Genomic DNA, 27,930 nt, shown 5'->3' with positions numbered 1-27,930 from the left:
AATCAGTGCATTCATCATGCTTCTGCACAGGAAGTTTAGAAAATATCACTCTCCAAATCATTTGTTTTCTGCACTGCTTATCTCCAAGATAGACAATTTGGATATAAATCTGTTTTCTAAATGTGAAACACAAGGCAGCCTACGGTCATCATGACTACTTATCAGTCTCTTCTGAGTAATCCTACTGGGAGGCAGTTCAGAATCTTCACTTTATTTAATCCTCTGGTTTCTCTTTGGACAACAGCAAATAAAGGCTCCAATTATACAGGTGTTTGTTGCACAGACAACTTGTTCCCAAAGGTCTTGATTCTACAAAGCACAAGGAGTTGTACAGTTGCAGAGCCACTGAAATACTTAAGCACTGATTTAACTTTAAGCAAGCAAGCAAGCCTACTGATTTCAGTGAGACCATTAGCATAACTACATCTTGAATCAGCATACAGTCAATATTTCTGATTCAGGAAAGTGCCAATGCGCGCACTTGGTTTTCATGTAATCAAGAAAGCCCCCTAGCTTGAGGTTAAGCAAAAGATTTTCGCAGTACTGGATATCCATGAGAGAATACATGGCTTTTGCTACCAAGATGACATAAAAATATAATACAGAGACAAAAGGCATCATATACGGTTACCAATTCAGTGAGCTTTCCTCATTTTCATATATTCCAAATGTAAAAGCGATACATTAATGCATGGTTGCAACTCAGCATAGTTAAAAGTGGATTTGAATTACCTCAGGCTGTTCTCTCCTTGCTTACATTCACAGACAAAACCAAATTAAGGCAATGCTGCTGCTGTTCATTAGGACCTTGCAGCTCTTCTATCACGTTGAGTTTCTTTGTGACTCTTGTGAACTAGCTGCAAAAGACCCAGCAGCTAATCTCAGCACACTACAGGTGTGTAACAAAAACTTTTGGAGCAACGTGAGGATTTAGTCAGAAACTGCTTTAAGGCCTCTCCTAGAAAGCTTGGAAGCATCTCAAAAGATCATTTGGTTGTCCCAAGGCAAGATTAGCTCTAATCACATCATCCTTGACTAATGCATGTTCAACCTGTTCTTAAAGACTTCCAGTGATAGACATTGCTCCTTATCTTCACTAGACAATCCAGTGCTGTGCTTCACTATCCCCCTTCTTTGAATATCTTAGATGTCTCAGGTAACTCCCCCTTGCTTTAATATATGCTATTAAAATAGAAATAAAATCCTATTAAATAAAAGCCTGCAGCAGATATGGAGAGGAATTTATTCCTTGCTTCTTTACATTCTTCATACACTTGAAAACTTTATTGTATCTTCCCATAATCTTCATTTCTGCAGACTAAACAGACCTAATTCCTTTCCACTTTCTTCTTAGACTGTTTCCTAGGTTTCTGTTTATTATCCTGGGGAACCTGGGAACCACATATTTCAGCCACTTATTTATTTGGGCTCTGGTGGCAAAACCAGCAACTTTTCTGAGTATGATTGCAAAGCACTTTGAAAAATATCATTTCTGTAACTATATGCAAACGACAATTGTATTTAACTACAGTACAACTATCACTCCATATGGATCCAAGATTTAGACCACCTTTTGCAGATGAAAAGCCCTACTGGATTTTGTGTGCTCTCAGAAAAATCTGTCACTGGTTCCACTGCACTCAGTGACTTGCTTAGAGGGAAAACAACAGAAGCAGAAAGCTTTGTCTAAATAAGAATGATATGTCAAAACACCCAATATTTTAATGAAAGAAACTGAATATCCACACATTTGCACTTCTGTACAATTTTTGTGATATATATATATATAATTTTAAGCTGTTTACAAATAACATTTAATGCTTCAAATATTACATAACGTTGATATTATATTTCTAGCAGAAATAAATATATTGCACTTAAAAAGAAACTTTTCATTAGATGTTGCTTCATAGTTTATGTTCATAACTTCTTTTTCCATAAAAAGATTTCCCCCTACCCCCACCCCATACACACAAACACACACTTCAGTACATGGTGAATGTGCTCACGCAATGCATTATAAACAACAAAGTCAACACAGCAAACAGCAGAACTGTGGTACATTCTGTTAAAGAGGTTACATCCAGTTTTTTACCTTCCTTTTTTTTAAACCAAATCTTTCCTCATGTTTCTGAAGGTACAATAAAAAAAAAAAGATTGTTTAAATGTGCTAAAGGTAAAATACAGCAAACTGTATTTTTTGTCCTTAAACTATCATAAAAAGTTACTTCAGAGTTTACTTAAATCATTGCTTAGTTTTCTTTTAAAAAGATAAAATAAAGAAAAAGAAGTTGTCATTTGATAAACTAGAGACTATATGCAAGGACAGTTTATCACAGAGTAATACATAAATCCTCTGGCCAGCAAGTAAGTGGTTAGTAAAGAAACCACATCTCCTGCGGCAGAAAACGCTTTGTAAGGAACAGTGAGAATAAGATCTCACCAAACCCAAAAATAATCTTGCAGTGAGTGAATGTCATCCCTCTGCAGATGATGAGTATAAGCACTGTGGCCACAACTTCCTCCCAGATAAGGAGCCCTAAGTGTTACACTGATTTCACTGTTGCTTTTACCCCTTATCTAGGGGTAAATTACCACAAATTATATTAACTTACAGTTTTGGAAAGCTCCCCATTTTGCAATAATTTTCATTGACATTTCTGTTTCCCTGTAGTACACACACATAAAGAGGATGTAGTGCATAATCAAGTTGCTAGCCAAAATGTTTTCTGTTTAAAAGAGGTTCATTTCAAATGCTGGTTAGTGTTGCTGGATGTTGGAAGAGGCAACATCTGATGTGTACACGCTTATGCAGTATCCTGGCTTCCATGGATAAAGCCTTCTGGGAGAAAATTTGTTATTGCATTTTGTAGACTGTACTACCAAATATGTTAGCTATCATACAACATATCGTCTTTGAACTCATGAAGAAACATTTCCGTTAGAAACTCTGCACCTTTATCCACTTGGTCTGTGCTTGTTTGTCAGTTTATACCTAGAAGAGTACCACTGAAACCAGCAGCATTGAATTTCTATCTTTGACGGTGCCTCAGGCCATATAAAGCAATACTGCAAACCAAACAGCCAAATTTAAAATGTTTCTTATGTCTAGCTTCTCTCAGGGCTCCAAAAGTAGAAGGGGAAAAAAAATTCAGACAAATGCATGTAAGTCAGTTTTGTTAGTCTTTGGGATGCTTTTGTTGGATTAAAGACCTGAGGCTGTTGACTATCTGTGGATAAAAGGGTAATCCAGAAAACACCCAAAAGTACTTGTAACACTTTGGAGGATAATCTTATCATTCTCTTTAAAAAGCATATTCAGGCATGTTCTCTCCTCCCTTTTTAAAACAAAACCCAACAATATAAACCAGCACCAGTTTGCTCAGCCAAGAGAGCTCATAAAGGTGAAGAGCACTTCTCATGGGATATGAAATGTGAATTATATTGGAAAATAAACTCTAGATTATATTTGGCATTCCTAGACCATCTACCAGCAACAGATGTTCTGTCCTGAAAGTGATATAATTTTGACAGCAGTACAGCAACTCCTTAAATAAATTACTGAGTTGTTGTCAAAGTAGTGCAGATAATTTTTTTTTAGGAAAAGCGATTTCACTCTTTAACCGATTAATTACGAATTTACATTCATTTTCTTCCAATTGTGAAATCAATGCTAAAGCTATTTGTAGTTGTTTTTTAGTCCTTTCTGTAGAGTTCCTATATTGTTGCTGTCACTACAGTCACTGTTCTTACAGTTAGACTTTTATTTTTAGGTAAGAATGTTGAATGAAATCCCGTCTCCATTACAGTCAAGAAATTGCATCTGACTTCAGTGGGGCAGGAATTTTATCCCGGAACCACTTTCATGCTGCCCCCTGCCCACAGGACAGTGACAGAAATAGGGAGAAGAAACCTTGCGAGGTGGCAAGACCTCTTTGTTGGGCATCCTGTGGTCTCTGTGAACTTAATCCCTTCCACCTCAGCTCCACACAACAGGTTTTGGAGGTAGGATTGTGAGAGCAAAGAAGAGGAGGTGAGAACTGGACATACCTATTGACCTTATTCCTGGGGAAGGCTCTCACAAGCTGCCTTTGTTCCCTTGCTTGGGATCTGCCCATGATTCTGCATTAGTGGGGAACCCAGTGGGTTTCTGATGCAAAGGAATTAAACCATAGGAGAGCAGCATATGACAGAGAGCAGTGTGGGGTGGGATGATCACACTGAGAGAGACTTGATCTGACTGGAAAAATCAAGCTGTGGATTTTTAACAGAGAGTTCTGCATCATCTACAGTATGAAACTAATCACAGAGAATTTGGATGAGGAGTTGACCTTATCATGTTTTTATATAGGGACAGTCTACTGCCATATTTTTTCAGACATGAATCACACTTTATTCATAGTGAAAAGCACTTGTCTTTCATTTAGTATTTGTAAATTACATTGTCAAAACCCAGTTTCATTCTCCAGGAAGAGCCTGGAGAATTTTCTCTGAAACAGGGGCATTTCTGCATGCCAAATATTGGTGTTTTCAGAAAAGGGACTGGGACAGGGCTAAAGAGATGGTACAGTTTATTTCTCTGAATTGGCTTCACGAAGGAAGGACAGGTCAATGCATTGGCCTGGCGTTATGTGACTTGTAAAGCATGCCTAAATCAGCCTGCCTGTTCCAAACTTATTTCTGGAGTCATGTGACAGCTGCCTACTTACTTGACCATTTCCGGATGGAAGTATCAGCATTAAAGCTTGAATTCTGAACCTAACCATATCGCCTGCAACTCCAGATAAGTTAATGGAGCTGCAGAGGGAAACAGATAAAAGAAATAGAATTTTGCCACAGGCTTTAGTGGATGTTGTCATAGGACCTTCATACAACTCTAACAGAAGTCAAGCAACTGAAGGAGAGAGATTAAAATTTTCTTCCAAATCTCCCCTGAAATTCTCATTTCTGTGGAATCATACATGTACTCGCAGAGGTTTTTTGTTGTAGCGCCAGTATCATCTAATTTCTTGAAAAATAGGGGGTTTATATCAAAATGGGTCATGAATAGGCACAACCTTGCAACATGCACTGTTCAGGTGAATCCGATAGCCTGGGGCAAAATCTAATATTTGGATACATTAGGCCAAATTCAGTGTCTGATTTTAAACCATTTAAATACTGCAGAGCTTGGCTTAATATATGCATTTATGGAACTCTTTGTAGTAGTTCTGAACCCAGAAACTGTAAATAAAAGTGTTTTCATTCACATACAGACACAAAAGTTGCAAGTTGTCTCAGGTCATTTTTTACCAGCAGGTCCAAGAGTAAGTAAGGGGAAATTAGCATGATACTACAGATAACTGAGGTAATTGAAATGGCCATTTTGACAAGATTTTAAATTCAACTACTGGGAAATACATAAAGATGCTCCTTATCTGTGGGATGCAAGTACCGGTCTACAATAGAAACTGGGAAAAACATGGGAGGTTGTCATTGCTCTGTGTGATTGGGCATTTAAGATGAGGCAATGGGACAAAAAAAAGGCACGTGACTTGCCTTGCACTTTGCTGAGATGGGAGATAGGTGACTCACTGCACTCCACTTCTTACCATATGATCCCAACACACACTGGTCAAAAGTAGAGGAGCATAGTGCCAGAAACGTCTGTTTTCCATTCTGTGTTTCAGCTCTGCACAGATCTTTAATATATGAGATTGGATTGCTAGGTTTTTTTAATCCATTATCATCTATAACTTGGATGCAACTCTACACAGAAACTCTGTGTTGACTTCTTATTTACAGTGAAATCCCAGCTCCCGCCACGCAGAAAACCAGCATCGCACAGGTACTCTTTTCAGCAGTGCAAAGGATTCATGCTAGCTCTCTGCAGAGAGGTCAATTTTTCTTATACCTCTACAGTTCCTCTGTTGCATCAGACATAACATACTAGAAAAAGTGGACAGTACTTTGAATGAGAACTATAATTACTAACTCAAAAAAGGCAGATATGAATAAAAAAAATTACATGTGAAGTTCTGCACCCCATTCTACTGCGACATGGAAAAACAGACAGTACAACCCTCATTTTCCTGGCCAAACAGCTTGTATAATAACAGCCATGACCAAACCCAAGAAAATCAGAGCAAGTAGAAGGATACTCCAATGCCACTCATCTTATACCAGTCCATTGATTATAGTTTGATCTAGAGAGTCTATAGACTGATCTAGCCAGAAATTCTGTTATCTTGGTACACATTTGCAGCTAGAAACAGGTCTTCAGTGGCAAGCGCACCAGCAAACAAGCATTGATTTGGTATTTTGGGTTTCTAAGTTTAAGTAACAGAAATTCCCAAATCAACATTTTCCTTCATCATACCTTAATAGACAGTTAAATTGCTCCTCCTAGGATATAGGACAAACTTTTTTTTAGACTGAAGGACAGAATACATCATTACTGCTACAGTCCTGTAACACAGTTCTTTTTTGGAACTGATAGTTTTGTGAAAGAAACAAAGAAAGACAGACTTGTTAATAATTTTCTCTTTGGGATTATAGTAGCAACTAAGAAATACTGCTTTTGGTGAATATAAGCCAGTCTTAAAAAGGACAGTGGCCTTCTCCACTTTGTCCCGTTCCCAGCAAATATATGCTGAGATAGCCTAAAACATGCTCAAAGTTATAGCAATACATTTTTTCTGTTTAGATGCTCATCAGTCACAAGAGGAGATGAAGATGAGTAAAAGTATTGCCTTTTTCAGAATTCTTCTAGTGTATGAAAAAAGACCTATACACAATTAATTTGTACACTGCTGCATAAACATAATCTCTTTCCGCTAGGTATAATGCACCTTTGGAACAAGCTGTAGGTGACCAAAAATCCTGGGAGCTTTGGGATCCATTTCGGCTGTGTTACACATAGATCTGTGAGCAGCTCCAAGCTGCATGCTCGCTTCTTGTGATCCCTCAACAGAGGAATCTATATCCATAATGTATTTTCTTAGCTGGTTTGTTACAAGTTCAGCACTCCTGCCACAGGCCTTTCAGGAAGGTCCCTTGTATTTTTCATACCAAACTTGCATGTTTAAAATCTCATGTTTCTCTTGTCTTACATCAGTCATACAAACGGTGTCATCACTGCGGAGGAGTGACGCAGTCCCTGGATAGCTGCATAAGGACCCTGCTGAAAGTAATGGTGGTACCTGGGCATGTGGAAGGAAGGAAAAGTGGGGCCACTACCTTGCATGGAGCTGGCTATAGCAGAGGGTGTAAGAGGCATTCCCAGGCGGCTGTATGGAGGCAGAGATCCTTGGATTGGATGAGGAATGGGTGTAGCTATGGATGCAGTGCTGGTACCCAGGGCACTCAAAGACTGTGGATGCTGAAATCCAGGAAAACTGGTTGAGGAGGATACCCAGGAACTGAGGGACAGGTTATCAGATGTTGTAAAAGCTGACCCTGCAAGCAAAGAGAAAGAATGCCTCATGTTTGCACTGCAACACACAAAGCTGGTAAAATAGCAAAAAGGGAGAAAAAGTCTTTCACAGAAAGGCTAATTTTAATGACAAGTTGTCGCTGGAAATACTTCCCAAATACTTCTCCTTATATCTTTCTTTATATTATTTCCCAGTTGCTGTCCTTTATCACTGCATCTTAGACAAATTTCCATTTTAAGAAGCTGGTTGCAGTGGCTTGAACAGTAAAATCAGCTTTGCGCATTGGACATTTTTGGTATTAAACACTGAAGAACCTTGCAATGCTGCCACTAAACACTGAAGCATCTACTCTGACATGGAATCTCACTGCATTACATCCCTGTTTTGAAGACATGCTTGTAGCTTTTTACATCAGATCCTCAGTAGAACTGTTTTTTTCTAGAATTCCAGTCTGGTAAAAATGCAGAAAAATGTAATTTGCACTACAAGTTTTCCTTTTTTTTTCACCCCAGTAAAACTTGTCAACACTGCATCTTTTCACTCAACTTGACTTTTTCCAAAATATAGAACAAAAATTCTAAAATGTCAAAACATTTGTTATTTTTCCAACTGTGTACAGTGCTCTAAGAAACCACACTAATGCTAAATCATAGTAAAAGGTGTGAGGTTTTAAGTGAAATGCACAAAAATATTAAAAACTTGCTCACAGGGTAATTACCTACTTTTGATCAAATTGAAGTGGTTTCTTTGGTATTTTTTTAATCGGAAAAGTTCCAAAAATTCTTTTCACAAATCTTCCACCTCTTTAAAACACTTTTTCTCTGAAGATTGCAAAATCAGAAAAAAAAGAAAAATGCTATCTTTAAATTAGAACTAATTACTTATTTTATTTTGGCAGTAAAATTTTTGGGAAGCCAATGAATAATTTTTTTTTATAATTATACATGGTGATTTCCAAATAATCTGGTGATGATGTTGCCCTTCACCTCTGCAGTTCCTCTATGCATCTGGTCATCATCAGATATGTGATTTCTAGAAATGGGGAATACAATAAAATCCTATAAACAAACTCTTATTTTTTATTCCTATTCAAACAGTAATTCAACTCATGTCCCTTCTGTATTTTCTTTCTTGTCCAACTTTGTCCATTGAGAAAATGTTTCTTACTTTAAGATATAAATTTACTGGCAAGAATATTTGGCAAAATATAATTTCAAGCCAGTATTGCAAAACATTCTGAGAAAACAAATTTTACAACAGGTATTAGTTTCATAAATCTGATTCTAGAAGATAGGTTCATCCAAACTGTGAAAAGAAAAAATATGAAGACATCTATCTGTCAAAGTAAACTTATTGGAATTATGTATATCGTAGCCACGTACTCAAAACTATGAGCAAACAACAATAGAAAGGAAAAAAGCTAATTATTATTTTAAAAAAAATCATAAATCTCTTTAGGGATATATTCTCAAATCAGGCAGAGAGCTGCTCTTGATTAATTCCTCCTCTGCTTAATGCAACAAGTAAAACAGCCCAGTAACAGAAAAGAGAAATTGTGTCAGTTCAGCAGTAGAAATGGACTTGAACCAAATCCTGACCCCACCACTGAACCAGATCCTAATTGCTAGGATCCAGAGCCAAACTATAAGGATGACACCATACTCACAGACCAGAGCAAAACCCTTTACAAATCAGGGGATACCTGAGCATTATTGCACTACAGGGAAAGCGGGATGTGAATCTGGATTTGACGAGAAGGTTTACATTTGGCTCTGTTCCAGGTGGCTACCATGAATCCTGTGAGTGGATGCTGAAGCACGGGCACCCAGACATTGTGCATTAGAGTTTTAATTGGATTTATATATTTCATATCTGTTAATTCCTTTGGAAACAGACTTCTTGTGATAAATACGCTACTGAAGGCTAGCCACTTCCATCTTTAGATGGCTGAAATTGGCTGAGATGAGAATGGTCTGGATGTAATTACTAATAAATAGCAGTGATAGACTTTCTTTGTTCTACACAGAACAAAGTATGTGATTCCTTCTCATGAGGAACCTCCATAAGGGCCCTTTCCTCCTCCAACTGCAATGGACTCTAATTGCAACTTAGTACTCAAAAAAGTCTCACATACCACATTTGCCAGCACCAAGGAAATGCGCTGTAGTAATTCTGAGGCAGTCACGGCCTCAGAGAGATTGTAACACACACCAGCCAGTAGTGTATTTGTCAACTGTCATACATATGGAAGGACACCCCTCAATTTTGCATGCAAGGTAGTTTTCAAATGCATCAGAAGAAATAAAAATGTCCATGGAGTTTCAGTAAGATCGTTATTTCTCTCCTCATATCTTGGAGGACTTTTCCTTATTTAAGGACACTAGACCTAAACAGAGAGTGAAGGCAGTACAAGGTACTCATCTGCAAGAGCAGTATGTTTTACCCTCTGTGCATGCCTCTCGTTGCCCAGAACAATCACGTCCTATGTTAACATGTGGCTCCTGGATTAGAAAAAAGTTGGTTGCCACAACTCATCATCTTCCTCACTTACTCATTTGCCATATTGCAAGCAAATGCAGAACTGTACCTTGTATTTATTATACATAAAATTAATTTTAATAAACTATTCCTTCCCTCTCTGACACCTTCCTCGGGATTGTCTTCAGAAGAGAAAAGCTCTAAAGGCCAGTTCTCATACTGAGGTTCACCTCATTCACTTTGTCACTCTCGAAGGAGGACATCATACCAGGGAGAAACGTAATTCTTGGAGAGAAGGTGCCTTGCTCTGAGCACTTCTGGCAAGGGAAAATTTAACACTGACTTCAACAATAACTGGCCTAGGATCTAAGCTGACGTGAAGCAAGGTAATCCCCCAGAAGTATGTGAAAGGATGGCATTGTACCAGCTGAGGAGTTGCTCCAGAAACTCCGCAATCTAAGGAACTGCTCTTGGAATAGGCATGTATGAACAAGCCCACCTAATCACATTTTGTTGAAGAGCAGCTCGTGGTTAAAAATAAGTGTGTTTTCCCTGCACAAGTCCAAAGAGCTTATGACCAGAAATAATGCTCTTATCTTAGCAACACTGTATGAAGTTAGAGGACAAGACAAGGGCACTGCCAGTCGGAAGGCAGATAGAACTGCTTTACCTCAAGTGGCTGTTGCATATCAGGCAGGTCACGAAGTCAACATGCAAAGTATAATGCAACACAAGTTTATGCTAGTCAGTGATCTCACAGGATGGGTTTGAGATCTATTTCCAGTGGCAAATTATGACCGATACAATTTGTCCAGCAAGTATCCCCACAAAGAACAACTCTGCTTTGCTACTACTTTTGTGGCTGCTAAAGTAGACAAACCATTTGATAAAGCGTTTGAGGTGAATTGCCTCAGCAGGAAAAGCACCTTTTAGAGACCAAGAGATAACAATTAAACATCAGTTTTTCAGGAAGCCATGGACTTTTCTTCCTGTAGAGGCAAAGCAGGTTAACCACAGGTTGGTCAAGGATGGTCAGAACCAACTCCTCTGTTCACAGAAGGCTGGAGGGACAGCAAATGACACATCTACACCGTACTGTACAAATGGTGCTGAGCCCCAGCTAGTAATTCCTGCTAAGGGATGGGGAGTGTTAGCTTGTTCTCAGCACCACAATAATGAAGTTGCCTGTTTTTCAGACATCTTGAAGAGGAAGCAGAGATAGTTCTCTTCTACTAGCAAAGGCTGTATACGCATGTCTACAGCTGCCTCCTGAACTAGCCACCCACACCAGTGCCATAGGCATATCAGATGTCCAGAAGACCCATAAGGTAACAAGTATTCTTCTTCATTATAGGACTTCATGGCAGAGAGACACACCAGAGAAATGCTTCAGAGTAACACAGTACTGACTGTGGTCCTCCTTTTCTCAAGCATAACTATGTCACCACAGTTTACTTCACGAGCACATTTTTCTACCTCTGCTTTGTGTTGCCTGGCTGTCATCTCCAAGATCATCTTCTCCTCCATAGGTTCGAATAGGGGATCGGGCATAGGAATGCTTTTGGATAAGGCTCTCCACACTTTCTCTGTGAAAGGAAACAACATACTGTATCAATAACATCCTAAACATAAATACAATGAACATTCTGCCTTTTTCCTGTCCAGATCACAGTTTCTCACACAGAATCTCCAAAATTACTTAGCAAAAGGGTTACCTCATAGCATGTCACTGGAAATGCCAAACTTGGCCTGTGGTATTTTAACATTACTGATCACCTCTTACCTGTGTGGTACTGCTTCTTCAGCAGACAAAGTGGAGTGAACTTCCCACTGTGTTTCCTGGATATGGTCTCAGACAGGGAATATAAGACCAGCACTCTTCACAAATTTGAAAACGCAAGCTCTGGGATTATTCGTGCTGAGTGACCAATCTGGGTTCAAAGAGATGCCTGTGCTCCAGCTCCTTTCAAACATGCTTTCAGATCACACCTGACTACCTCATCTGGCGCTCTCCCATTTTTCTGAAATCAGGGGCAAGAGATAGAGGTGTCCAGAGACAGCTCAGCTCTAACCATGCTCTCTCAGCATCAGAGTCCAGGCCAGTTCGTAGCAGGAAGTCTACAGATACTACCGATCTCGTGCCGCGTCTATTCTGGGAGGTTAGATGTGTCTGCCAGGCCCCTGCCTTGCTGGTGGCACAAAGCACTGAAGTCACCCAAACAATTTTTAAATAGAAGGAAGGCATATCTGCATGATAAGCCATAGCAGTTTGTAAGGAAGATCCAACCTTACACGTTCCCAGCGCATTTCCATGTAAGTAGGTGGCATTATACCAAAGATGAATATGACCTAGGCACATTTCCAAGATGGCTTTGACCTTCTGTTCCCGTTTAAGAAATCTAGGTACCAATAGCTGTTTAAATCTGCTGCTCAGTGAAGGTTTTGTCTGAATTTACCTTTTGGCCATTCATACTTGCTAATGCCCTTCACTTGGAGAGTGCGGCTGTTGCAGAAATTCCAAGGAAAAACATTTTCTAAGTAACACAATAAATCACAATGGCATATGTTTTCCTTTCCTACAGAAAGCCCATTATGGTCATTTTGTCCTTGGTCTATCACTGGCATCATTACTTATGCTAGTCTCCTTGGAAAAAAATAAATAAAAAGGGGATCTTATCAAAGTGATTTACTTGTGTCAGGATTGGAAGTAGACTGAAAGCAATGGCAGTTCCTACATAGAGGATGATATAATTGAATTACTGCCTTTTAAGTGATTGAAAACAGTAGGCATATCGGGGCTATCTCGAAGAAGATTTTACAAAGAAAAAGACAGATGGCATTGTTTACATTATGTGCTGAATGCCTCTTGAAACTTTTTTTTCTGAAGCAGAATGTGAAATGCAAAGAATTTTACTTAACCAAAAAGACTATCTCAGATGAGTACAGAATAACAGAATAATGAATTAGACCAGTGTTGTCTGAATGATTTAGATACCAGTCTATAAACATATTCATAACCAAAGAATTACTAATCTTTAAGATCTGAAAAAAAAAAATGTGATTCAGGTGATTGTCTGTATTGTCTCTATTGACTTTATTTCTAGTAAAGGTCTGCTTATAATGGCAAACATTACAACATGTAATAATATCCTGATGCAACAGAAACAATGCAGGCTGTAGTTTTAGTGCAGTCGTCCAAATTCATCCCTAAAATATTGGATCCAATGGCAGTTTGGGGATAAACTCACCCCAATAAATTTACATTTGAATTACCTACAGGGATTTAAATCTAAATCAAATACCCACAATTATTGCAGACAAATTCTTTCCAGATGGGTTTGTATGCTAGACAGAGAACTCTATTATTCTATATGGTTGTCTTCTTTTAAAGGAAAAAGAGAGATGACTTCTTAGTGAACCCTGAATCTGCAAAGTTTGAAACCAGGGAACTATGTGGTAGGTTTATTTATTTATTTTTAATGTTGTAATGTTGCAGGTAGTATGCTAAAGGTTTTAGAAGATTAATCTCATTCATTCACACAAGAAGCAAAGGTTTTTATGGCAGAGGGAGTGGTCTAACGAGGAAACTTGGAGCAGGGAAAGCAACTAATTTCACAAAAGTAGCTCCTTTTGTGCAGCTGGGATTTAATATTCAAAACCGTATAATGCTTATCTTGCCTAACCACGTTGGTGGTTTATGCTATAATCAAAACACGCCTACTAATTTTTCATTTTAGAGGTTGAGGCTGTGATTCACATCACAAGTGCAAAGCATTGAGATTCACACCAGAATTTAGGCACCTGGCCCCCACAGCCTTCAGGTGGACACTCTTTCCATATACAACACATGCTGCGTATAAACCTCCAAATAGACCTACAAAATGCAAAAGGCTGAGCAGGAAACCACCTAAGCATGCAAAAGGAAACAAAGAAAAAGTGTCATCACAAAGAAAAAGTGTTATTCATCACAAGAAGTGATGTATTTTCTCCACTCATTAAGTATATCTCCGAGTTATCCCACCAAGCACTGTTTCTTCCACCTAGAAAAACAAGAGCTGAAGAAGTCTGCACTCAGGTCTCCCCCATCCTGGACAGGTGACCTAAGTTAAGGGATAATCTTTCCTTCCCTTTGTGTTTCAGAGGAAAGGGGTGGTGGCCTCTGCACCATGCTCAAATAATTCATGCTTGGAGAACACCACCTGGAGATCAAGTCTTCTTGGACAAGCAAGGGGTTGCAACTCATCTGATCTACAGAAATGTGGAGTTTCCCACATAGGTTGGAAAGAGGAGGCCAACCTCCTCCACCCTTTAAAGACAGAGGTGCTGTAGGACTTTCTCCAAAGTAGATGTGTAGGACGAAGCAAAACTTTAACAACAAGATTTAAGTGCCTGTGAAATCTAGTTCAAAATGCAGGAACAAAGCTGGCAATCTGGAACACAAGTTCCTGCTTGTACCCTTTTGTCAGCTGGAGCCAAAAGGACTTAAATCTCAAAATCTTCCTGAAAATTCTGTTTATGGAAATGTGAACTGTTTAGGATATCCAGAATATGGTGCTCTGTAGAGTGGACCAATAAAATAATTTTTTTAAAGTCCCAAAATATTATAATAATAATACCACTACTAAGAGGGAAAGGCATTAATTTCAACGTCTGGCTTTATAGTTCTGTATGTAACATATTCAGATATCTCAGTGTGGTTCAAAGGATTTATGGAAATAATTTTATAAATTACTAACAGTAAATAAATATTTGCCGGTTTATGATTCTGCTCAATTAAAAAAAAAAAAATCAGCAAGTGAAGAGTATGGTGGAGTTTTTTTAAAGCTTTCCTTTAGGTTTTTTTCAGAGCTGATCCACACTAAACTGGCTGAAGAGCTAAGTGACTTCCAGTTACTCAATGCTCAACTTCTGTACTTCTGTTACTCAGTTTGTGATCAGACACTTGTTATCTAATACTTGGACCTAACAATTTTTACCTTTTAATGTATCATAGAACTCCACAGTTTCTTCTATTAGCAACAAATTAGCAATAAACTTTGTTTTGAGAGATCATGAGCTGCCAGCTGGATAAAGGAAAGATGTCTTCTTTCTGTCAAATTCTTTTGTGTGGTCTACCAACAATTTTCAGTCTTCCAGACTGCTCTTCAACTCACAGATATCTTGTAAATACCCAGAGGAAGGGAAAAACACACACATAGGCATAATATATTACTATGATTAAGCTGTGCTATGTGTACAACTGGATAATAGTAGCAGATGACAGGCTGGAGAAGAGCAAGTTAGGGGCTGAAGCTGTTTGAGAAAAAGAAGGAACCATGTGCCAGAAGAAAAAAACTAAGCTCGTATTGGCTAGCACAGCCATAGAGAAGATGCTGAGGCAGGACAAATGTGAGGAGAGGTAGTACGGAAAAGGAGCTCAGGCTGATCCCAATGATCTGCATTCTGACAGAAGCACACCTTGAGCCCAGCCCTGTCAATAAGCCTCTGCTTATTATGAATGAAGCACTTATCTCCTTTGTGCAAGAAGTAAAACAGTGAAGGTTTGGGAATCGAAGGAAGTGAAGGTTTGGGAGAATTTGTCAATTTAGCAAGGGTTTAGGGTGCACAGGGAGCATCTTGCCATTCTGCAGGTTTTAACCTCTTGCCTGAACATTTCACTCTTGTCTCTGCTGGCAATTGATTCCAAACCGAAACTTCCAGCTAGGGATGGTTTATGTCTTGCAGCTACAAGCTGAGTCTTTGGCCTTATTTAGTTAACAGTGCCCTGTACATAGAGAGTAGTCTCAGAGGATCAAAAGTAGATAGGAAAATCCTGATGTAGCTGGCAAATGATTCACTAACACTTCACAGACTAAACCCAAGATCTTGCCATCGATATGAACTGGGAGATAGTAGAAAACAGAACTGACTTGGGAAGCAGCTGAGGAGCGAGGCCCTGCATGAGGATGCTCACTTCCTTTTGCTGTCAACCCAGATTACAGAAGTTCTCTCGGGAGATGGTAAAGTCCCAGATTACCCTGAGCAGAATCTTTAATCAAGATGAAAGTGCAGTTCTTCTTTGTAGGTGGAAGCAGGCATCTCTTTGATGCTTCTTCGTGTCATTTTTTCTACTCCTTTTGCTGTTACTCTGCTTCAGCTCTGCATTTACAGCAGCCTGGTGATCACCATGACCCTGATTCTGAAGCGCATGACCACAAGCCCTGCTGATATGGAAGAGGGCTCACCTGGCCACAATGCGCTGTCAACACTGATGCTCCTACATGCCTGCATGCACCTGAAGCTATGGATTTTCCCAAATTTGGCAGAGAGTGCACCCAGGGGATGGAGACAGGAAACCTACCTTCTCCCTTTGGGACAAGGAGGCTTGAGGCAATATATTTGGTTTTGGCAGAAGGTGGTAGAAAATCTAATCTAGCTTGCTGGAGCCAGGCCTGCATTAGTATCAGTCTTAGATCTATACCGTGGCTCCAAAGAGGATGGAGTTGATGTAATAGGCAGCCACCCATTCCACTGGGAGCCAGGTTCAACCTCCTTTGAAGACAATGTGCAAAAGCCAGACTGTGGTGAGAAAGGACAGGTGGCAGAGCTAAGCACTCTGAACTCATATCTTCTGCAGAAGTTACTGCCTCAGAAATGGCTACAAGAGGTACAAATTTCAGAGCAGAGTTGAGCAACCTGTTAGTGTTTTCTCTTTTTGCCCTTACTATCCAAGTGCTAGGTAAGCAAAAAGGTAACGATATCCTCAGAATCCACTCCCTGTTCCTGGTGTCATGGGGTTTGTTTTTTTCTTTTGCTTTGTTTTTTTCTTTGTCTTTTTCTTTACAAGAAAAAGGTAATATTAAAAAAAAAAGAAGGAAAAGAATAAAATAAATCTGACAACCATGTTTTGCTTGGCCATTCAGTTCAACACAAAGAAAAATACAGAACAGGATATAAAGTGTATGAATTATCAGTTTGCAGCCTGAATGACTTCTTTAGTTCTGCATTTCAAAGGTTTCCTTTTTTTGTAGCTGCCAGTTAGTATGTTTGGAAGAAAGCCCAGATAACAGAAGACATCAGAAGTGAGGTGAGGTGAAGACAGATGGAATAAATGGGCTGAGAAGGCACAAAAATAAACTTGTCGGAAGTCGCACTGTAGTAGAACTTTTTAAGGGAAAAGATGACTAATTTGTCCAAGACGCAAATGCTAAAAACAAGTCTGTAAAAAAACCCAAAACAACAAAAAACCAAACCCAAACAAACAAACAAAAAAACCCCATAACACAGCAGGAGGAACAAATACATTTCCATAACAGCAGCTAAGAGTGAACAACAAACACTGTCAGAACCACTGTTCAGATATCACTCAGCCTTCATGTTCCTCTGGCTTTTGGTTGCTATTTTACACATGCACAAACATACAGACATATTAATTTGCTACGTATAGTTGCTCTTATACTGATAGATGAATATCGCAGACTGACCTTAGGAACCTGCTTCAGCTCTGACACAGTACAAACCAAATCCTCAACCAGAACAAAGTAGCTCTGTTCCACTGCTTGGATTAGAGCTGAACCAGTTCCAACCAGGGAAGAACCAGGGCCCATCACACCACATTGGCTCACATGAGCTGAAAGTTAATTTGGCCCAAAAGCTAATACAGAGCCACCAAACACTTTCACACAAAGCCAAAACTATTGGGCAAGCGCTGGATGAACACAATACTCCAAGAATACATGCAATTTAAAGGAAGAACTGAAATGATAATTAAATTATGAAAAATCTAGGTTTCGATGATTGCAGGAGAAAGAACAAGTGTATCTCCAAAGTGGTGTTTACTGGTGCCCTCGCAATAAACACCTGGCTACCGATGGCAATTCGGGGAGAGCTATAATATGCATGGACATGACGTAGCCTGGCTGAAGCCATGACATGGGAAAAGTAATGACACTTATGAAGAAGGAGAATGAGGTTAGTAAATATACCCACCCCAGTTCTCTCAACTGCAAATAAAAATGAGAAAAACAGCTAATCTTAATACAGGGAATGAAAAAAAAAAAAGAGAAAATTACATTTCTCTTCTTTGACTTGGAAGAAAGCACACACGTGCAAATGTATGTCAAAGCTCTTTCTCTATATCCTTTTTTTCCCCAAATATAGTGACACACTTTAACATAGCCAACCCCACGGAGCTCCACTTCACCCAGTGACTGCAACCATTTCTTTCTGACTGCCAGGCAGAGGATGACAGGGGAGGACAGAGCAGTGCTGTGAAACTGGGACTGGGGGAAGTCCCTGGAAATCTTCCTCTGGGATGGAAACCAGGGGTCTGATCTGACATCATCCCCTCCCCTTATGCACACGCTACACCTGCACGAGGTCAGTGGAAAACACTAGCAAAATTAAACATTTTTATACTGTTTTGCACAAGTAAAGAGATAACAGAATACCTAAGTGGAAAATGAGCCAGGGTATGAGTGCTTAAAAGCTTGGGAACTGAAGAGATTTTACCTGGCATGGAGGACTTTCTGCTGGGGAAGAGGAACAGTTGCCAGGCTAACAGTAAGCAGAGTTGGAGGAACTAGGTTTGAAGGGAATGTTTCACATGTCTAAATGTAGGCAGGTAGTGCTTTCTAGATGTCTTAAAACATCCAAGACATCTGCAATGGAAGGGATGATATAGAAAATACAGACAATCCATCTACCCCTCTGGAGCAGCAGCTGGAGGCTGGAGGAAACTGGGCACACCTGGAGTGGCACCAGATACCAAGTGTTTAGGCACCAGGGTCCCTGGTGTTTCTCCCTAAACTCAGGACTTCACTTCTTCTCCCAACCTAAGCATCGGAGATGATCTCCCATGGCTGGTTGCCAACATTCACAGGCTGAGAACTAGCTGAGAACAGAAAGATCAGCTGGTGAATTTGACTTGTTGGAGGAGAACTATGACGAAGCCCTACTTAAACAGGGACATGGGAGTGGGTCGTAGAGAGAATGTATTTTTGGCTGTTAGTAGGCTGCTTTCAAGAGTCAGGGAAGTTCTTCTGGATCAGCAGTAAGAAGTGGGAATGGGGAGAAAGGCAGCTCTGTGGGGTGAGCAGGGAAGGGATGGAAGGGAGGACTGCTGTGGATAGCACATCATTAAGCACATGGCTTTGACTGCTACTTCAACAGGGAAGTGCCCATATCCAGGCATTAGCAGCCATTTCGCTTACAGCCTTGTAAGCCAGTACAATGTATTTCCACATCTTAGACATGAAGTTCCTCAGGGGAAAATTCAGAATCTGATTACCATGCAAATCCAGCTGGGATGCTGGGATGCAGCTCTCTTACTTACTTTCCCCATCCCCCAATCCTTCCTTACTCTGCCTAAAAATTACTTGGGTGTGCAGCCATACTTTTCCATTACCTAAGATGCTGCCTTTTGAAGTATGTATCTACCTCCCAGAAGCATTACTGGACTTGTGCAGATGGGTATACTCCCTTAGCTCTCTTTAATAGTTACAAGTCCACACCCTGAACTTGCCTATCACATACTGGATCAAATAGACAAGCAACGTTCAGATCACGATTATGATCTGTCAATTCTTGTTTGATAATTATTTTATGATTCAGTAGTTCTGTTGACTCACACTCTTGAAATAATGACCTTTTTCACTGAATTGTTTGCATGATAGTTAATTGCGATGGTTTTATTTATTTATCTATTTGTTTTTGAAAGGCTAACTCTTCACAACAACCCAAAAGATAAATTCAGGCTCAAGATAAAAAAATTGATGTGTTGGGTTCTGATTTTGCATCCTTCACAGCTTTGGCAGTTTTTTCTTAAGCAAAAGCATAAAGATATTCCCTTAAAGTCTATCTCCAGAGCAAATTGCTCATAAAACCTGCATTAGCCTTTTTCACAAAGGTTACCATTAAAAAAAGATCACGCTCATCCACATTAATGCATTTGGCATCCCGCAGTCAACACCATAGTACGTTAAGCTCCACATTCTGACGATTGCTGCTGAATGTTCAGTTTTTCAATCACAACCACTGTGGGAGCCTTTTTATAATAGAGGAAATGTAAATACCACATAAAAAGATCAAAAGGTGAATCAGCAACTTATCTAAATCACAGTAGCCCCAGATAAAGTCTGCCCCATTACCATAAATGGATTACCACAAGTAATGTATGGAAAGAGTTGGTTGTGGAAGGAATGTCACATCCTACTGAAAATTCGGTGTATACCAAACTCAAAGATTTTTTCAATGGTTAAAAGCTTTGCATATATAGCTATGAGTATAAGGAAACTGTTGTAAGGTATTTAGGCAGGAACAAAAGAAAATACAGGCACTTCAATAGCTTTGCTGTTGCCTACCTCCTCTACCATTTTGCAAATTTCGCTACCTTTACATATATTATTTTAACTCCAACACATATAATGCAAACAAACAGATTTAATGCTAAAGGCATTTACAGCTTGAATTTCCTACACGGGGATCGTAAATCTAGAATGGGAAGCCTGAAATCGTTAAAGTCACATATTTATAAAATCATATTCAATTAGGTTAAAAAAGTGCAATTTCTGTCATCATGTCATAAAAAGATGTGTTTTTCTCTCAGATCTCCTATAAAGAAAAGCTCCCTATATTGTTACAGATAGAGGCTGTTTTCAATCAGTTACAAGGAGCAATCCAATTACTGGATGGTTTAGTGCAGTAACTGACTCCAGACTAATTTAATTTCTTTAGGTCTCTGAAGATCAATTGATCTGATTTGTTTCCCTCCCCAAAGGCTGTTTAGGAAAAAGCAGGCTTAAATACCTGGAAATGAAATACAAAGCTCTGTACACTTTCACACTACTTGGGTCATTCGGAAAAGCTGGAACTCGCGATAAATGAGTGCTCTCTTGGCCCTAACATCACAGGATGCTTTACGGGAGACCATTAGGATCACCGCACAGCACTGCTGATTATGCATGCACGCGCTGTACACAGGCCTGCTTAGGAAGCAGCGCATGCAAGGTATTTTCACAGCTTCTAGATAAATATTCACTTTCCAAGAGCTGTGCAAATGTGCATTTGGCCTGCATAGTCTTCCCCCTGGCAAATAAATATTTTTCTCAGACAGTGATCTTACAGGAATAACTAAGTTTCCAACTAGACCGAGCGAGAGTCATGCTGTACTATTCAACGTATCACCTACGTCTTGTAATGCATGTCGCGATGGACATCCAGCAAGAAATTCTTCCTGTTGTCATATCTCACTTTGCTGTTTCTTTTGCTTTATATCAGACTTCTTTAAGTAATTTTGCTGGCACTAAGATGAAATCTATAGAACCAGTGGACACTCAGAGAATGACATTCTCATCTGCCCGAATATTTTGATGCTGGAACTGAAAAAAACCCTTGGTATTTCTGGACCATATGAAATAACTTAGGAAATTCTCTAAGTCTCTTAGCAGCCCTCTTGTCTGTTACACTTTTACTATCTCATTACGTGATGTGTTGTGCAGCAAGTTTTGGGTTTTTTTTAAATACTGTTGTTCCCTAACCAGGGCTAAGCTTTCCCATTCAAGTCAATACAAGACCTTACCCAAACCTGGACTCTCAAATCCAGAGTTTTAATGTCATTTCAATACTTTTCACATTCTGTTTCTTGTATTTATTGTAGGTTTCACATTTGGCTACCTTATCTTTCATGGCAACGTTCGTGCCTGGGCTAAGCTGCCTGTCTCAGTCTCTATTCTTACACTTATCAATAAACAAAAGGGCACTGCAGTTTATGCTCAGCATTTCTGACTCCATGCCATGTGCTGTTATAATAAGATGTCCTCTGGAAAAATTCCCTTCATATCCAGCACCACGATAGTTGGTTCATCTGCACAGAGGTAACTAAGTTTTTCTCCCAGCTTATCTATTCAGACTCTCTCAGCCCTTGCAAAGCTCTGTCATTAGATATCGCCTGTCTGTAAAACAAGGAAACTGAAATGTGAAAAATCAAAGTCTCTTCTCTTCCTACAGGTCCCTTCTTGACTATTTATTGCATACAAACGTGAGCTTTGGATGTTGTTTACCTTAGTACTCTGTCAATACAGCAGGCTATGCTATTTTAATTAAATCTGCTTTGAGGTTTTTTTTTCCCCATTTTCAACTAAGACTTCCACTGAGGAAGCAACTTTTAACAACTTTGCAAGTGTGCACTGCAGTCTACAAGCTTGCTTTCCCAAATTACTGTTCTTTCACCCAGTTACTCAATGGATCACTAATGATCCCAGTCACTAGTAAGGTATAAAATATACCACTATTTCGCAGCCGTGGACCTGCTTAGGTTGATGTACCTTTGAAATGCTATAAAGACTTTCTCTAGCTGTATGGATATGACTTCATTGAGCACTTTGTCCCCTATATGCACCCGTGAAAGATGATTCACAGATACATCTGGATATCCCCACATAGGAGCCTAGAGGGTTTTGGCCTCTCCAAACTTTCTTTCATGATTGTGTGCTCATAGGAAAATTTGGATGTGTTATATCCATCTCCATCGAGTTCTCTTCCAGCCTAAAGGACGCAGGCAGCTTAATTTGCTTCGTTTGCCAAACTATTTGACACGATATCATAAAAATGTGGTGCACTGGAGAGCTACCAAGAGATTGAAGTTTATTTCCTACTCAACCGTGGGTTAATGCTTCTGTCCCTATGGCAGCAGTTGCTTATAATGAGCTGTACACACACAAAATTCAACAGTTTCCAGATAAAGCTTTCCCCTGATGCAGCCTGCAGTACAGTTTTGGTGAAACAAAAATGGCACCTTTGTCGTCAGAGTGGGAGTTATGGGATTTGTCCTGATGGCAATAATTGCTGACTTCAGTGTCTGGGACTGCTGAAGTGTATTTTAGGAAACTCCCCTCTCTCTTTTCCACTGTGTGGAGCAGTGGGGAGCTATAAAGATGTTTTTCACAGGACCACTGCCCATGTTTCCCAGTGACCCAATTCACAGCCCTCAATAGGATTAAATGGCATGATAAGAAAAAAGCTTTTCATTCTGAAGTTGTAAAACTGACTCTCTCCCCTTCAAGAAGCCCCCTCAGGAAGATGAATATATCAGCCCCAACTGGAACAGATGTCAAAACTCAAAACAGCTCTTTCTTCATAAAGTTTATAAGTATTTTTAAAGGAGGTGGAGGAGGCTTACTATATGCAACAAGATAACATTAAAATGCACAGCTTCTCAGGAGTTGAAAGGATGCTTTTCCTACAAACTCTCTCTTCTCTTTATCTTATCTGCATGGAAAGTAAACAGAAAGTCCCCATTACCTCTCGATATCAGTGAGTCTGGAAGAGTCCCGGAATCCTTTAGCAAAAGGGTTGCTGTCAATTTTCAACTTGGTTATCTGGAAACACAGAAAAGAGCAATGGAACATGAATATAGTGTTAAGGTATTGCAGCGTACAAAGTGTTAACCAATCCATCCTCCTGACTTCACTGCTAATTTTATCCATGCTCCTTGTGTGTGTGTGCACACTACTCTTGAGATGCTGCAAAGCTGGGGAGGCAAACCGGGGTGTATTACACATATGGCAATGGAAAGACCGAAGGGCACAGTGGGCTCAGCCTTCATGTTACCCAGAGCAGGAGGAACCCACCCACGTACAACGTTACTGCTTCCAAATACTTTAACAGCATGAATGAGGTTGTCTTTTCCACGAGCAATGCACAGCACCCTGCTAACGTCTGAGCCTCGTTGGTGGAGCTGCACATCATCTAGTATGAGCCCAAACTAGAAGCCACTGCCTGCAAACCTGAAGATGTTGCTTTAGTTCAGCCCCACCTTTTTTTTTTTTTTTTCTTTACTGCAATGCAAATGTTCTCAGCCGGACTTACCAGCCATCACATAGGGGCATTTTAACTGTTTTTGCATGGAAAGAGGCTGAGGAAGGGAAGGAGAGAGGAATAATGTTGGGAGAACTCAGATTTAAAGTGACAGCTCCTGGGTTAAAAGGGTAACCCTATTAAAACCATCACATCTTACAACCATCACATCTTACATCACAGGTCTCACAACCAAAACTCTCCTCCCTTCTTCAAATGCAGCTACAAACCTGCCCAGTGCGTCCTGTCAGCCTTTGCATTCAGCCAGAGTAACCCACTGATGAGGAGTCGCTCTGCCCCAAAGCATCAAGGCTCCCCTTAACTTTGCAGTCAAACTTTTCAGGCATAGGTGGTGATTTCCACTGTGGTTTTTTGGGAGCAGGAAAAAACTACACCATTGCCCTTGTGAAATTTTCTAGCTGTCCAACCAAATGAGATTTGGTGAGTAAAACCTGAGACATCATCATAATATTCAGATTTTCCAGCCATATTTCTTCCAAGAAATAAAAATAAAACTGTAAGTGGGAGTTGGAGCTTGACGAGGGACAACACAGGACCTGTCCTGCAAGGCAGTGAATGCCACCGACTCTAGCTGAAGCCCATGAAAATCAGCAGCTCTCAGCATTTCATACTGAGTGGCTATGTCAGCCTGGCTTTCCTCAAAAAAAGCCTGTATTGCAGAGGCCAAACCAAATTTTTAATAGCTGTCCCTTGAGACTCAGAAAGAAAAAGGATCATTTCCAAATCCTCAAATAATCAAATGCTCTCATCAAACAAAGGTATTTCAAAATGGGGTGCCTTCTCCTCCAAAATAAATTAAAAAAAAAAAAAAAAAAAAAAGAGGACAACTGAACCCAACTTTTCATTCTGAGAAAGACGTCTTCTGGGAGGGAAACAGAGAGGGAGGGACAGGCTTACAAAGACAAAGCCTGAGTATTTAATTACTGATCTGCAGTATATGAACAATGTGCTGAGCGGCTGCTCCTGCGGCTGCCACCCACCTGCTCTGCCACCCTGGAAAACTCACTGCACCCCTGGGCTACTGCCTTCCCTGCCCGGCATTTCAGGTCCATACAAGGACAAGCTCTCTGGAGAAGGTCCTTGTTGAGGCACTACATAGCAGTGCTGCAGCCACCGGTTATTCCTATGGGCCGGTCAAACGGCAAGGGACCTCAGCGCTGGCTGAGGGTTTGAGGCTGTTTCATGATGCAGGTACAACTGGTGGAAACTACCCTGAATGCTAGCCTTGTCACAGGACCTTGTTAAGGCCAGGTTGGATGGGGCTTTGAGCAACCTGGTGTAGTGGGAAGGTGTCCCTGCCCATGGCAGGGGAGTTCGAACTAGATGATCTTTAAAGGTCCCTTCCAACCCAAACCATTCTATGATCTTGCAACAGCTCAGCAACTTAGTTATAGTCTCATCCTACTCCCAAGATATCCATAAGCCCTTGACTCATGGTGGTGTTGCAGAGAGCAGCGAGTTAGTGCCTCACGTCCAGCGAACATTTTTATGGCAGCATTTTGAAAACTACCTTGAAAAAAGATGAGCTCTAACTAGTTCCATTGACTTAGATCACCAACACACCAAGCCAACTGCACTGCAGAATAATAAGGGCGTCTATTCATCTCTTGAGCGTATTTTCACCAATCAAACTTCCATTTTCCTAATATTAAAGATTTGGTATGACATCACAAGAGAAACGTTTTGTATCCACCAAAGCCAGATGAGACTCTCAATCATTTATGGCCATATTTTTCCTGAGAGACTGTCTCACAAACAATCAGAGAACATCTGCTAGAAAGCATTTTAAAATGAAATCTGACCTACAATTCAACTCTGTGGCAGTGGTTTGACTGTTTAAATAAATGCATGCCCTTTAAATCTTAAATTATGAGATAGTTTGTTGAAAGTGTAATGTATTTAGCTTTTATCTAATAACCTCCAGAAATGTAATCAACCCCTCCTTAAAACAGTTCTGAAAGAAATGGCAAAAATGAAAAAAGGCTCCATTTTCATTAGTCATAAATAAAATGACAGCATCAACCTCTAGGGGTTCCGGAGATGTTCCATTGAGAAATTTTCCAGGACTCAATGTATGTGCTTTGGGAAGGTTAGTTTAGAAACATCTCTGGTGTAAATATCATCGGTAAACACAAATCCATCCTACAGAAATAAATTCCAGGTTTAGCTGGTTTTGTGCCTGTTACTATTTTGCTGGTTTCTACAGAAAGTTAAGTGGAAAAATCTAATCGCCTGTCCAAACATTATATTCTTGAGATTGCCAGGTGCTGAATGCATTTTCTGCAGCATTCAGATACAAACCTGAGTTTAAAAATCAATACATTCTGATATTAAATATCTGATATTAAAGCCTTAAAGTGGGATGTGGGGTCTGTCATAAGGACTGACTTAATACTACTACTATTGTCTTCAGAGCTTCTTTGTCCCCCTATGCTGTAGTTTCATTTTATTCATAGCATTTAGAAATTAGTTACTTTTTCTTCATATTAAGAAATGTAGACTTCTTTAAATAATCCAGCAGGTACATTGACTCTGTGATGCTGCCTGCCCATGTGTTTGGACAGTACTTATATTTTTCTTAACTTGGGGGAATTAGAGAGGGAAAGAGGTATTTTTTTGAAGTGCCATAGTCATTAAGCCCTTAAAGTACACTCTGAATCGCACTGAAGCCAACAGCATATTTCCACTGACTTAAATATTAAAGCCCTAGCCACTGTCAAGCAGACCCACTGCTTTCTGATTGTTTATGTACTTCCTAAAATTACTCATTAGCAATCCATTGTTATGATCTCCTCCATTTTGTATATATTATTCACTGGCATGCAAATCAAAATTCAAACATCTGGATGTAATCTGGGCAGCCTCTGAAAAGCATATCTCTGAGTGATTTCCCTTACATTTGAGCCTTACAGCTTAATTAGTCAACTTTTTAAGCCCATGAAATCATCATGTGCAAACCAGAATATCTCTCGGCTAATAGCTCGTGGCGTGAAAGATCACTGCAAATAAGAACAGCTCCTTAATGAGCTATAATTAGAAAAGGACTAAATGATAATATGCAAACAGCTTTGTATAGACAGAAGGGAAGACAAATTAAAGCCTCTTTCATGTCATCTTTACTCCCATGAATAATCCTTATGGCCCTTTGAAGTTAGTAGTACTACCCATATACCTAAAGAATTACTGCTGAATATGAATTAGGTTGGGCAAGGTCACTGCAGACATTGGCATGGAAAAGTAGGTTATATCAGAAAGTTTCCTAGTTTAGACCGGGGAAAAGGGAGTTTTCAGCAGGGTGGGATTTAGTTAAATCCGTGGAAATTAGCAACCATACTCACCAATTGATTCTGGTAGGCAGTAACAGCTGTAAAAACTGTCTCTGGAAAGATAAATGTCCTGAACTCTTCCGATTTCAGATTTAGCAAAGAAGCTGTGTGATCCTTCTTCTTAATAATGTGGACCCTTGGCTGGTACTTGTGCATGGAGTTCAAAATGATCTGCAAGAAAGAGTGACAAGGCACTGTCCCAAGAGGAAGGTTAACAGGACCCTCGAAGGCTATAAAACCATAGGGGAACAAAAAAAAAAAAAAAAAAAAAAAAAGATCCGATTAACGCTGCAGGGAACACATCTGAAATCTAACTAGCCAGGGGCTGATTTTCAGAGCAAATTCTCCTGCTCCTTTGGGCAGTTCCAGAAAATGAAGGTGGAAAAGCAGGCACCCCAGGAGCTGGTTTCCTCTCACTCCTACGCTGCTGATGAGCACGCGTTTTTGAAGCGTAAATACCTGTTCCTACAGGTGAGGTGTTTTACACACAGAATTTGTTATTGCTAGCGTGTGCCCCAGTTTGCAGGTGTCAGCTGCAAGTGTAAATATGTAACTCTTGAAAGCTCATGACCGAGAATCCAGACTGGCAAAAATATACAGGCACAGAATGAAAACAGCCAGGAACCCCTCAAAAACACAGAAAAAAATAAAACCTAACCAAAAAACCACCACCAGCAGCACCACAAACTGGATGACCAAAAATAAAACTCCTCAGATCCTTTTACTGTGGCAAACCTTTAAAGCAAACTACTTCATAAATGCTTTTCACCGCAGACAACTGAAAATGAGAGCAAGGGGGGAAACCAATACAGAACCCCAAAATGACCAGGTTTTGCCTTTTTATCCTCGTTAATAAT

General features: G+C 39.9%; 1 protein-coding gene across 1 annotated transcript in view; it reads right to left on the bottom strand.

Moving 5' to 3' along the window:
- Nucleotides 1–1,117: 1,117 nt before the first annotated feature.
- TBX20 (T-box transcription factor 20) overlaps nt 1,118–27,930 on the bottom strand; it is a 41,180-nt gene continuing 14,367 nt past the window's right edge. The window contains exons 5-8 of the mRNA XM_075493484.1: nt 27,086–27,244; nt 23,172–23,248; nt 11,370–11,479; nt 1,118–7,437 (exon numbers count right to left, since the gene is read on the bottom strand). Of these exons, the coding sequence (XP_075349599.1) occupies nt 7,097–7,437; nt 11,370–11,479; nt 23,172–23,248; nt 27,086–27,244 (687 nt within the window). The 3' untranslated portion in view covers nt 1,118–7,096. The remainder of the gene's footprint in view (nt 7,438–11,369; nt 11,480–23,171; nt 23,249–27,085; nt 27,245–27,930) is intronic.

The sequence above is a fragment of the Mycteria americana genome, chromosome 2 (assembly GCF_035582795.1).
Source record: "Mycteria americana isolate JAX WOST 10 ecotype Jacksonville Zoo and Gardens chromosome 2, USCA_MyAme_1.0, whole genome shotgun sequence".
NCBI lineage: Eukaryota > Metazoa > Chordata > Aves > Ciconiiformes > Ciconiidae > Mycteria > Mycteria americana.
Note: the sequence above shows the minus strand (reverse complement) of the source record. Positions and strands in the feature narration are given on the sequence as shown.